Source organism: Puntigrus tetrazona, chromosome 7 (assembly GCF_018831695.1).
Source record: "Puntigrus tetrazona isolate hp1 chromosome 7, ASM1883169v1, whole genome shotgun sequence".
NCBI classification, from domain to species: Eukaryota; Metazoa; Chordata; class Actinopteri; order Cypriniformes; family Cyprinidae; genus Puntigrus; species Puntigrus tetrazona.
The window spans coordinates 39,507,312-39,518,950 of record NC_056705.1 but is presented as its reverse complement, the minus strand read 5'-3'; the positions used below and the strand labels follow the sequence as shown (position 1 = coordinate 39,518,950).

At 39.1% G+C, this 11,639-nt stretch overlaps 1 protein-coding gene across 3 annotated transcripts in view; it reads right to left on the bottom strand.

The window, feature by feature from the left end:
• Window positions 1-5,845, bottom strand: part of lrp4 (low density lipoprotein receptor-related protein 4) — a 73,923-nt gene extending 68,078 nt beyond the window's left edge. For 2 of the 3 annotated variants that reach the window (XM_043245687.1, XM_043245688.1), the window contains exon 1: window positions 4,981-5,842. In XM_043245687.1, the coding sequence (XP_043101622.1) occupies window positions 4,981-5,038 (58 nt within the window). In that variant the 5' untranslated portion in view covers window positions 5,039-5,842. Of the gene's footprint in view, window positions 1-4,980 lie in introns of all 3 variants that reach the window. The other variant, XM_043245689.1, reaches the window with a different exon arrangement.
• Window positions 5,846-11,639: the final 5,794 nt, after the last annotated feature.

The window sequence follows — 11,639 nt, the reverse complement described above, 5'->3', positions numbered from 1 at the left end:
GCTATTGTTTGCATACATCCTATACTTCTAGGCAGAGAGGCTGGCTTGTTTGGACATTTTGTCCCAACACTAAAGGACCACTTAAGTTCTCTGACTTCATTAGTGAGTGGAGCTTTTAACTTGCATACTGCTACTTAAAGCCTTGTGTTGTAGGACTATTACTATTAGAAACCCATATTGTCTCTTTAATAGAGCCTGTTGCTGAGGCCTCTTGGATGGTTGAGGGTATGCAGACATAGTGGTGTGAACGTATTTCTGTGTGTGTGTGTGTGTGTGTGTGTGTGTGTGTGTGTTGGGGGTTGGAGAAGGGTTTTAGAAAACGAGGGACCACGGAACGTGACATGGATGAGTGAAAGATTTCTAGGCCAAGGACACAGAAAGCCTTTGACAGGGAGAAAGAAAGACAGAGACAGCCTGGGAAAAAGAGTAGTGAGAGTTCATTAGACACAATGCACCCAGTAAATAAAATTACTTACTGCTCCGTTCTATAGCTGTTCTGGATTCAGAACGGTTTCTTTAAACACTAGGAATGCCAGCCATTGTGAACACGCTAATGAATACAACAGATAGCCATTAAAAGGGTCATTTGCCTCTACGGACGCTAAACACCTTCCCGAAGCACATGCTAACGTCGGATACTCTTAAACTACGCAAATATTTCAGGTCTGAATGATCTTTTCTTATCATATTCGTGTGCATGATGGCATGTATAACGACGTATTGAAGTTTCTGCCACTTGGCGAGCTCTGTTCGTGAGTTTTGATTTTGTAAACTTGCTCGGTAGCGCCCCCGGTACCACGTCGCAATTGAAACAAGCCGCAACGCTCAAGCTCAAAGGCTTCTCGAAAAAGCTAAAATAGCACTGTTGCATCGGCAAACCATGCGCGGTTGATCGCGGCTAACATGGAAAACGGTGAAGATCCTCCTAAATGCACCACATCCACGTTCTAAACAAAACTTTAAAAATATAGAAAAAATAAAAGCCGGCAGGGATCAGGCGCGAACGTGAACCTGAATTGAACTTTTTTTGTCCATGCTAGCCCACGTTCAGCGGTGGTCAAACAGAGAGCACCTCGCGCGCTCGTCGGCCTACTCGCTCGTCACTAAAACAGGCGCTTCTTTAAATAGTACTAATACGGTTAAACACATTGTTACTGCATCAGTACTGTTTTTACAGACAGCACACGCTCGGAAATAACAGAATCCTATGATACGTGTCATTTGTTGCTGGAAAAAGTGCAACCTTTTTTGTTCATGCTTTCTGCACTTGATAGTCTGATACAGAGAATGATATGTGTGGTTAAAATAAGAAAACTTCCCTTCTGAATCTGATTGCATGTAGACATGTTTCCCCTATATATATATATATATATATATATATATATATATATATATATATATATATATATATATATATATATATATATATATATATATATATATATATATGATGTCTCAAGAGATGTTTCTATATCAGCTATATTGTATTTTTTTTATATATTCCTCAATATATTACATTGTTATAAGTGATTAAACATTCACAATGCACAGAGGGGGTGGATCCTCATCACGATTAGTTCATTAAGTCTTAAAGTGACAGCAGCCGAAAATACCTGCAGCTGTGACTGTGTCCTTAATGATAATCAGACAACTAAAAATTTTTTTTTTTAAATAACTCGCTGTACTTGACTGAATAACATTTGTAGCTCTAATAAGAATTCATTTATATGTAATGTGTTTTTTTTTCTGTAGTATTTCTTACTTGAATGCTACAGTTAGACCTACAGAGCACCACAGTACATAAAAACATATTACTGCCCAATATTTGTTAGTAATTTGATAATGTTTTAAAATAAAGATGTTAAAAGATACAAGTTGCATGTTTTACTACAAACGCTGCATGTTTTCTATCAGAATTATCGATGCCTTGTAGAAAGACAAAAATGGGTTGCATAGACGTTTTTACCTAAAAATTAATAAACAGGTGTGAATACTTTAGACACTCTCGGTAGCCAGCAAAAAATAAATCCCTAGGAGAACTGTTATGCGTCTCAGATCATACACACAGCCGTTTCGTTATGAATCCATTTTTTTTAAAGAACAGCGAATCATTGATTCAGTGAGCCGTTTTGCTTTGTTTCTGAAGGAATGAATCGAATCAATCTGAATCAAATGAGTCCATGAATTAAGACAAGGATTTTCCACCTTTTTTTATTTACACTACTGTTTCTATATATATATATATATATATATATATATATATATATATATATATATATATATATATATATATATATATATATATATATATTATATATAATTTCATATTTGTGTATTTTAAATCAAATCAAATTTCTTTGTAATGTTGATTCAGTGTTTTTCTTAATTCACACAATAATTTAATCCTTGCTTGTTCATTTTCTCTCATTTTGAGATGAATTTTATTAATCTGCACATTACGATATTATAGATACGATATTATAAACTCTACAGACCTACATACACTATAAAACAATGTAATATCTGTAGTTATTTTAATGCAAGTAACTCGAAAGCAATGCAAAAGTAACGTAACGCATTACAATTCACAGACAGCAATGCAACCAATCACTTTTAAAAGACAGTAACTAATAATATATAATGGATCACAATTTGAAAGAAACTCACCCACTTCAAGGCACGGATTATTTTGCCATTACTCACACCCTCCAAATCAAACTGAAAAATGCTCCATAATATGTTAATTACTGTATTATCGAGCATGCACCAACACGTAGAAGACGACGACTTTAAAGAGCGTGCATCTAAAAAGCCTTTTAGATGTCTTTTCTAAAAACTCTTCCGGTGTCTGCACTCGTAAAATATCTAGGATTTTACAACAACAAAACAATCCCAGAGTCACAAACATCTCTTCACATTGAAATTCTTCTCAATCGATCATTTTTGCTTAAAAATGGGGTGCCATCGAAGAAATGAAAAAGAGAGTCATGGCGCCACGGAGCAGGACTCAACGCTAGCTTGAGCAGATGGCTAATAAATAAAGATGATTCGATAATAAATCAATAATAAACCGAGAAGAAACGGAAAATACAACAAAAGTCGTTACCTTTCCGTTAATTGCTTGACAACCTGTTGTCCACCGTATTACTTCAATTATTCAAATGATTTTTTTTATTTTTTGCTTTATTCTAATAATGTTAAAAACCCATTTCCATGCAAGATTATGCCGAATTTATTTCAATTAATTATTACAGATATTCTAAACCTTTTCATTGCATGCTTTGGCTGCTCGACCGCAAGCCTCCTGAAGCAATTAGGAGCATATATATATATATATATATATATATATATATACGCATCTTATGTGTAGCTGAATGGGACGGTGACATTAGATCTAATGCCCAGAGGGGTTGTGAGAAACTTAAGACATTGCCACACATTTTCACACACTTTATAAAAAGCCTATAGACTTGTAAGCAGGACACTGACGGAGCTCCACGGATGCCAGCGAGCGTCAAGGAAGAGTCGGTTTAAGAAAACGCCAACATCCCGGTTTCAGCATCTCAGAAAAATACCGTGCAGACGTGTGGAACGACTTGATATTAGTTTCCCCAACTAATCAGATGTGCGTCTATTAAACTCACTTAAGTATTCTGCGATGTCTTGCAAACAAAGAAAAAACGAATGACTGTGACAAAACCGTACGGCCCCAAAAAGTTGAGTTTCACCTCCAAATAAAACACGATCTTAAGTGTGTGACTGAAGGAGGTGAAGTCGAACACGGCATCGATCTATAGTGATCTGTCAGCACGATGTGAACGCAACATAAGGCAAGGCTAACTTAAATGCATATAATTAGTGTTATGCAAGAGCAGAAACCGTTTGCACACAGTGAATCACCACATGCATTCTTTTCGTAATCTCTTTCCTTGCAAAACTCAATGAAATTGCATTAGTGCACGTAGTGGTCAACTCCATTCCCCAAACTCCCAAAGAGAAACCTGACCAACTCAACTAACACGTCCTACCAAACCCAAGGAGTGTTTTGCCTCCCAGACAAAATATGATGTGTATTTTGAACGGTGCGTGCAGTCTGGAGCTCAGTGCCAGACACTAGAAAGTGTCAAAGTTTAGTCGTTCCTATAGAGCTGGTAACATCTGAATCGGAACCGTTTGTCAGTGCGATGGAAACACTGCATGCGCGAGGCGTATAATTAGCGTTATGTAAGCGCTGGAAACGTTTGGAAAGCATACGGTGAATCGCGAAACTGCATTTACGCACGCTTTTTTTTTTTTTTTTTTTTTGCAATCGCTCCAAGGGTCTTTTGTTTCCCGATACAGAAGGGATGACGTCCAGTTGACATTTACAGGCCCGAGCATCCAGCGCGCGACATTTCCACCGACGCAACGCTCAGCGCGAGCGTGCGTGCGATTCTGTCAAAGCGGCGTCCGCGCGTTTCTTTATTAAGGCCGAAGCTGCGCTTTGAAGTCGCTGCATTCCTGCCCGCGTGCAGCGGCTGTTCCAACATGTTGCGAACACAGCGCGCGGCGACTGTTGACTCGCAACCAAGTGGCGACTGCGTCTTTTACAAAAGAGTGCTACTGAAAAAGACAGCCTACCTGACGCGCTGTAACCTAACTAGAAACGTGCACGCTTGCGCGAACCCAAGGCACCAAGTTGGCTCGAACCAGCGAATAATCGAGATTGTTTCTCCGCGCGGGGGATCAAATACTATTTATACACGCGCACGCACACGCATGCCAACAACTACACAGCAGTGGCGCTTTTAATATCCGAAAGCGATTTTTTTTGTGCTTTGACGCGCTTTGGGTCCATCGCGCCTCGCTTGGTTTGTTTGGTGTTCGTGTAAGTGTCCGCCGTAACTCTTTAAAGATCGCACGCGTCGAGTCCGCGCGCGTTTCGCAGGCTGTTTTCGCGTGCTCGCCCAAAGCCGAAGCCAAGAACTCCAAAACGCTTACCTTCGGCGAGAAGCACAAAAGTTAAGAGTCCGCCACAAAGCGCCGCGGCGAGCCTCATCGTGAAGAATCCCCCTCGCGCTTTATTTCGCCAATGTTTCTCTTTGAAGTATCGGCACCCCTCGGACGAACGGAGTCAGGCGAAGAACTCTTCGGAAACCATCGTTTAAGGCGTCCGCGATCCCGCTCGGACACGGGCTGAGTTGAAGCGCGCCGCAACTCCGCCGAGAACCTTGAAATGTTGTTGCACGGTCAGTCGCTGCTGCTTCTGCTGGAATGATCAAAAGGTGCATTGGGTTGTACCATGTGCGTTTCGGGGGTAGTTCCTATTCCGGCGTAGGATGTCTAGAGGCGAACCGAGGGGGACGAATCGCGAATCCGTTCGCCGGCGAGCGACTTTTCCGAGGTTTGTGCCGCTCTGGAAGTCCGACGCGAACGAGTCCCCCCGTGACGCGGTTTTGCGAGCACGCGCTGTTCGTGCCTCGCCGCCAAAACTTTGAAGTTCTTTGAACCCTTTTCAAACCGGAGACTATGCAGCGGCCCTTCTGAACACAAAGTGAGGCGATCCAAGTCAAATAAGGAGACGTCAATAGACCGGTCGACGCTTTTAACTTCACTAAACCGCACTTTGCCAGGAATCGGATGCCGAACTGCTTAAACACAAACTTATCACCGCGAGCGATTCACGCAATGCTGTATAAACGCAAGGGTCGACCTTTTAAAGTTAAGATTTGCGAGAAAGAAGTTTTGCATTGATGTTGGGATGGCGCAAGCTGGCATCTAAATACTTTAAAGTTGTCAAAGGATAGTCCTTAGCCGTGCACATTAATAATCAAACATTGCATTTCGGAAGTAATATTCACGGAGTAATATTCAATCCATAATTTTGACTCGTGCAATGTATTGTTGGCTACAAATATATCCACTTTGGCTATAAGTATGACTGCTTTGTATCATACGCTGATTTGCTAAAATATTGCAGTTTTTCCTGTTCAGTCCTTTTTGATGATTGTCACGACCTCAAATTGCCCTTGTGAAAAAATAAAAATTAGTACACTATTTTTAAATGCACCGCATATTACTGAAATAATATCTACAATGATAAGCACGCAAACTGAATGTAATGTTTTCAGACACTTAAATGCATGTTAACCGCAAGGAAATGAAAATATAGCATATTTTAAGTGTATATTAAGTGTACTTTCCAATGTTTTTCACCCACTGAAGTGGTACATAAGTCCATCTGTATATTTATTTATTACATGTTTAACCACAAACAGGTACTTTAAACCTGACCACCTGAGTCTGCCGAAAATTCACTATATTAATACCCTTAAAAAAAACTATACTTCATGTATAGTTCTCTTCAACAAAAAAAATAATATATAATATAAATATATATATAAAAAATATATATAAACCCATATAGAATTATTATTATATATATATATATATATATATATATATATATATATATATATATATATATATATATATATATATATATATAATATATATATATATATATATATATATATATATATATATATATATATATATATATTTTTTATATATATATATATATATATATATTTGTATATATCAAATAATTCCTACATTCATGGGTTATGATAATTAACTACAACTAAAGCTAAAAATACATTTGTTTCTTGAAATCAAACAAACTTATAAATATATACTAAATACTAAATATATATCTATAATATAAAATTGTCGAGGTCATTTTTTGCTGATTTTTTTTGACATTTCTTTGGTCGTGCTGTCGAAGGTTGTGTGAAGCACATGCTGCGGTAACAAACAATGAATATTTCATAACGTCAATAACAACATATTTTTCCCCGTGTTTATGCAAGATGCCTCTTCCCTTCATGTCAGGCCCATCCAGAGGAGCATCCTCTCATTACGAACTCAATGGAAATTCAGATGGCCATATTGTCTGCAAATGTGTTCTCTGCTAAACTTGACTTTTAATCTTCTGATTATTTTAACTAGAAATGTCACGGCCTCTTATAAATAAACTGTGTGGTTTACTTAATGCATTATGTTTTTCTTTTATTTAAGAATTTCTCTTTTAACTTTATGTTGGGAAATCAACCAGTTGTCCTTGGGATTCAGAAGAATAGTTCAAGTTCTCGCCATCCGAGATGTAGAGGAGTTTGTTTCTTCATCAGATTTGGAGAAGCAACGGATGCTCTGCAGCGAATGGGTGCCGTCAGAGTAAGAGCCCAAACAGCTAAAATAATATAAAAACATCAAGTAATCCACGTCACTCCAGTCCGACGGTTGATGCTCCGAACAGTAAAAAGCTGTGTGCTTGTGAGAAACATTTTAACTTCCACAACAAAGCTTCCTCCAGTGAACAAGTCCATCTCCTGCTGTCTCTCGCCGTTTTCTCCTGTAAACAGCGCTTGATCCGTGCAGATTTCTCTCCTGATTTAAACCTTTTTCAATTGAGACGCCCACGTTGAGGAAAGAAGACTCGTGTTTTGGCTGGAAGCGACGGTTTAAAGGACGTATATGTCTCAATGATGGATTTTCTAGATTTTGTTTGTCTTCTCGCGACAGCTGATGGACGGATGTAGATTACCTGTGGATTTTTATCAGCTGTCACTCTGACGGCACCCATTGAGTGACGCAACGCCATATTTCCCCAAATCTATTCTAACCAACCAAAAAAACATCTGGATTGGCCTCAGTGAGAGTGGCTTCATGCTTAATGTGTCGTCTAAATTAATTGTGATATTTATTATTTTGGGAGTGCAACGCCGAAAAAAAGAATAAAGAAACACGAAGAAACAAAACTCATCTACATTTTCTTGAGTTTTGAAGACAAAGCAACCGAAACGTCCCACAAAACACGGCGCTGCTCGGTTCCTAATTCTTAAAAAAGTTTTGCTGAGCCTGTTTCTGGACTGATGTTCATCAAAAGTTTCGCTGGGATAAAACCGAACACAGTCTGTCGTGTGATGTCTGCGAGGCTTTTTGAAGGAACTGCATATTCAGAGGCCATCTGTTAAACTGTTTTTTATCAAGGACACGCCACTACTTTGCAAAGACTTGAATAACATTCACGGGATGAATATTGAACGCCGCTGCAGCACCATCTGCTTCTCTATGAAGGTGCGTTGACTCGATGTGTAAAATAATTTGGTAGCGGTTTATGTTAGAGGCCAGTTCCGTACTATATATTTGCTAACATCTCAGAACCCAAACCCAACCCATATTCACGGAAAAAGATCACCATTAACTCGCCTTTAGGTCGTTTTAATCCTGTATGCATTACTTTCTTCTGTCAACAACAACAAACGTGATTTTTCGAAGCATATTCAGTTGCCGGTACCCATTGACTTCCATAGCATTATTTTTCCTTACTATTGAAGCCAATGGGGACCAACAGCTGGGCCAACAATCTTCAACAAGAGAACGATGTTGGGTCTGACGAGTTCTCATAACACGTTATATCTCCATGCAGTGTGTAATTAAACTTATTTGACTGGAAAATAAAACCAAGGTGTTTTCCTGTCAACAGACTGCGGTACTGATTGATGAAAATAGATGGATGTGCTGTATTTACTGCAGTTACGCAATTGAATATTAAGTAAAACCTAGCTAGAAATCCAGTGGAAACTAATAGGCCTAGTCGCACATTCACTTAAAGCCGTCTCCTTTCTTACACAAAACAATACAATACAAAAATTATTATATTTTTGCACTTATGCATGCATCACAATGCAAAAAAAGGCACACGTACAAATGCATGGTTTAATGGAAAACTGGTATTTGATATGAACCCACAGAAAGCAGCATGAGGACGGTTTGTCGGAGCGATTGGAAGGAAGGACTCAGGACGTGGACCAGATCAAAAAGTTTGCTGAAGCGAGCCTGAACGCCTTGGTTTAGGCAGCGGTCCGTTTCCGAACTAAAGCAAGCGTGATCTTCTCTTTCTTGCTGCTCATTTTGAGTCGTTCGAAAGAAACATCCATGAATGTATGCTGTCTTGAAGCCTTTCTGAAGTGAGTTTCTGAAGCGGGTTTCTTCAGAGAATCAGCTGCTATTTCACCTCATAGTTTTGAAGCCAAAAAGTAAATTTTCCATTATGTATAGCCATTTATGCCTCATAACCTGTTTTTAGGAATTACCCCTTGAAATATAACAAGTGCTGTGAAACAAACTGGTGTAATATTCAGGCGATGGCTCCCTCTAGTGAGCCGGAGAGGAAGACGCATGTCACACGATCATTTATTTTAGGTTTTAGGTATCCGGGTCACTTATACCATACCCTTTCAGCTCTCCACGCCAGAGCCGTCTGGTAGCTAATTATGCAATACTCTGAACACTATACCTAAGCAATTTTTGTATCATTTGTATGCTTTTGGCCCCCTTTGAGGTCCTTATTATGCAATCGGAGATTCGTTCTGAGATGCTGAAAGTCTTGGTAAATGTCAGAATGTAAGGTGATTTGGATAAATATTGGCTGCAAGGTCGGGGGGTATTATATGTCTTCAATCTCTCAGATTAGCAGTTCACAAACATTTTTAAAACTAAGTGCCACCCTGCGAAAAAAGAAGTACACTCAAGCATACTTTTAAAAATATACTTTACAGGAATATAACTAAGTGTGAGCGTTTTAAGACACTTAATTACATGTCAGTTGCAACTAAGTGAAAATGCATTTAATTTTAAGATTTCTAACAAATGCAAGAATGTGTTTTTAACAAATAGGACTTAAGTACATGAGTCATTTTATAATTGTCTTTGAAATATGGTTTAAGTGCATGAATGTACTGACAAGCATTTATAGCAACATTTCTATTGAAACTTTGAATGCATTTGCAGTGAAGATGCGCTTTTAAAATGTATCGACTTTAAACGTAGTACCGAATAAAAAGGCTAAAGTTAAAATTATAATGAAATGCTTTACGTGTGCTTTTGTTTGTTAGAAAGTAAAACCGAAGTGCACTTTTTAAAAATCTCTTTAGGTCACTTAAGCGGCCTTTTATTTGATTGATAGCATTTTTGAAGTACACCACAAGTGCATTTTCAATACAGTTAAGTGCACTTCATTTTCACTTAATATTGTGATGATCTTCTGACCTATTGGAAACGGTTGATATTATGCGAACTCGTTTTCATTACATTACGGTCCAAACAGCTGATCCGAAGCTTTTGTTAACAAAGCGTCTGTCACTAACCTGATAACTGTAATTGGAAACTACATGTAGTCATTGTGAATTCAAGCCTGAATTATTGATCGGAAAGACAGAGGCGGTAGTGACCGTCCTTTCTTCAACACTGTTGAACAGCAGAACATGTCTAAGAAAGTTAAGGTAAGAAAATGATCTCGGTTTCATTATGCTTGTTATTTACGATTAGGGCTGGGGTGAGAACGGCAGGAACTGGACGTGTGCTGTACTTTATTACGTTACTGTGCAAATCAATCAATCAATCAATCAATCATTTTTATTTATATAGCGCTTTTAACAACACAGGTTGCATCAAAGCAAATAAATCCTGTGCATTAAGAGTAGCAGACAAAAACATAAGCAAACATTGGTGTGTGGTCTGGATCGCATCAGCTAATAAACTCTTTAAAATAAGAAACAAAGCATCTCTGAATTAGATGCACTTCGATGTCGCTTTAATAAGTCACACGTGGAGTTGGTGTCAAAAAGGAGCCGAGCAATGCTTTTTTTGGTCGTTTGACTTGATATATTTGTATATGAAATAAGTATTAAGTCTGGATTACGACAACCTTCACGAACATATACAGTCAGGTCCGTATATATTTGGAAACCGACGCAATTTTTGATAACTTTGGCATCAAAAATGAGAAAAAAAAATGAATGCAGACTTTGAGCATTAATGCATTAAAAATATAACATGCTCAGTCAGGTTGAAGATTGGCCGTTGGAGATATTCCACTCTTAGTATGTTTTTGCTGTGTGCTTTAAGTCATCATCTGTTTGTACTGGACTGAATCTGGGCAGAGTCTACCTCCACACACTTCTTCCGGCTGCTTCTGTCTTCTGTCTCAGTAACCCCGAGCTCATTCATCACGCTGCTCCACACGCTTGTGTGCTGTGTATCGTTAGCTCTTCCAAGCCTTCTCCATACTTTTTCTTCCCGTCGTTCTGGCACGGGTTGATCTTCATTTCAGCCATGCATAGGATGCCTTTCCAGAAGCGGTATGTTTTTTTCCCCCCGGCCTGGCTTGCACTCTGTGTTTGCTCTGGTGATGTCTCCTCTTTGACCGAGACACGTCCGCCTCCTGGAGAGTGTCCTCCTCTTGGCTGAATGTTGAGAAATGTTTTTTCTTCACCGTGGAGAGGATCCTCCGGTCATCAACCGCTGGACATCCAGACCTTTTTATGTAGCTGAGCTCACCAGTGCGTTATTCTTCTCAGAACGTACCAAACTGTTGATTGGGCCGCTCCTAATCTCTCTAACGGATGTGTTTCGTTTTTGGAGCCTTGTTTCACCTCGTTTCGTCCTTTGCCTGCATGATTAAGGTCTACAGAAACAGTTTCCGAATTCAAATGGATCGACTCCAGAACTTTCACCCGCTTAAAATGTTTGAGGCCCTTCGAACTCAGCCCCCAGGAGCGAGAGGAAAGAGCTCTTCCCGCTCCCCCTTCTCCTAG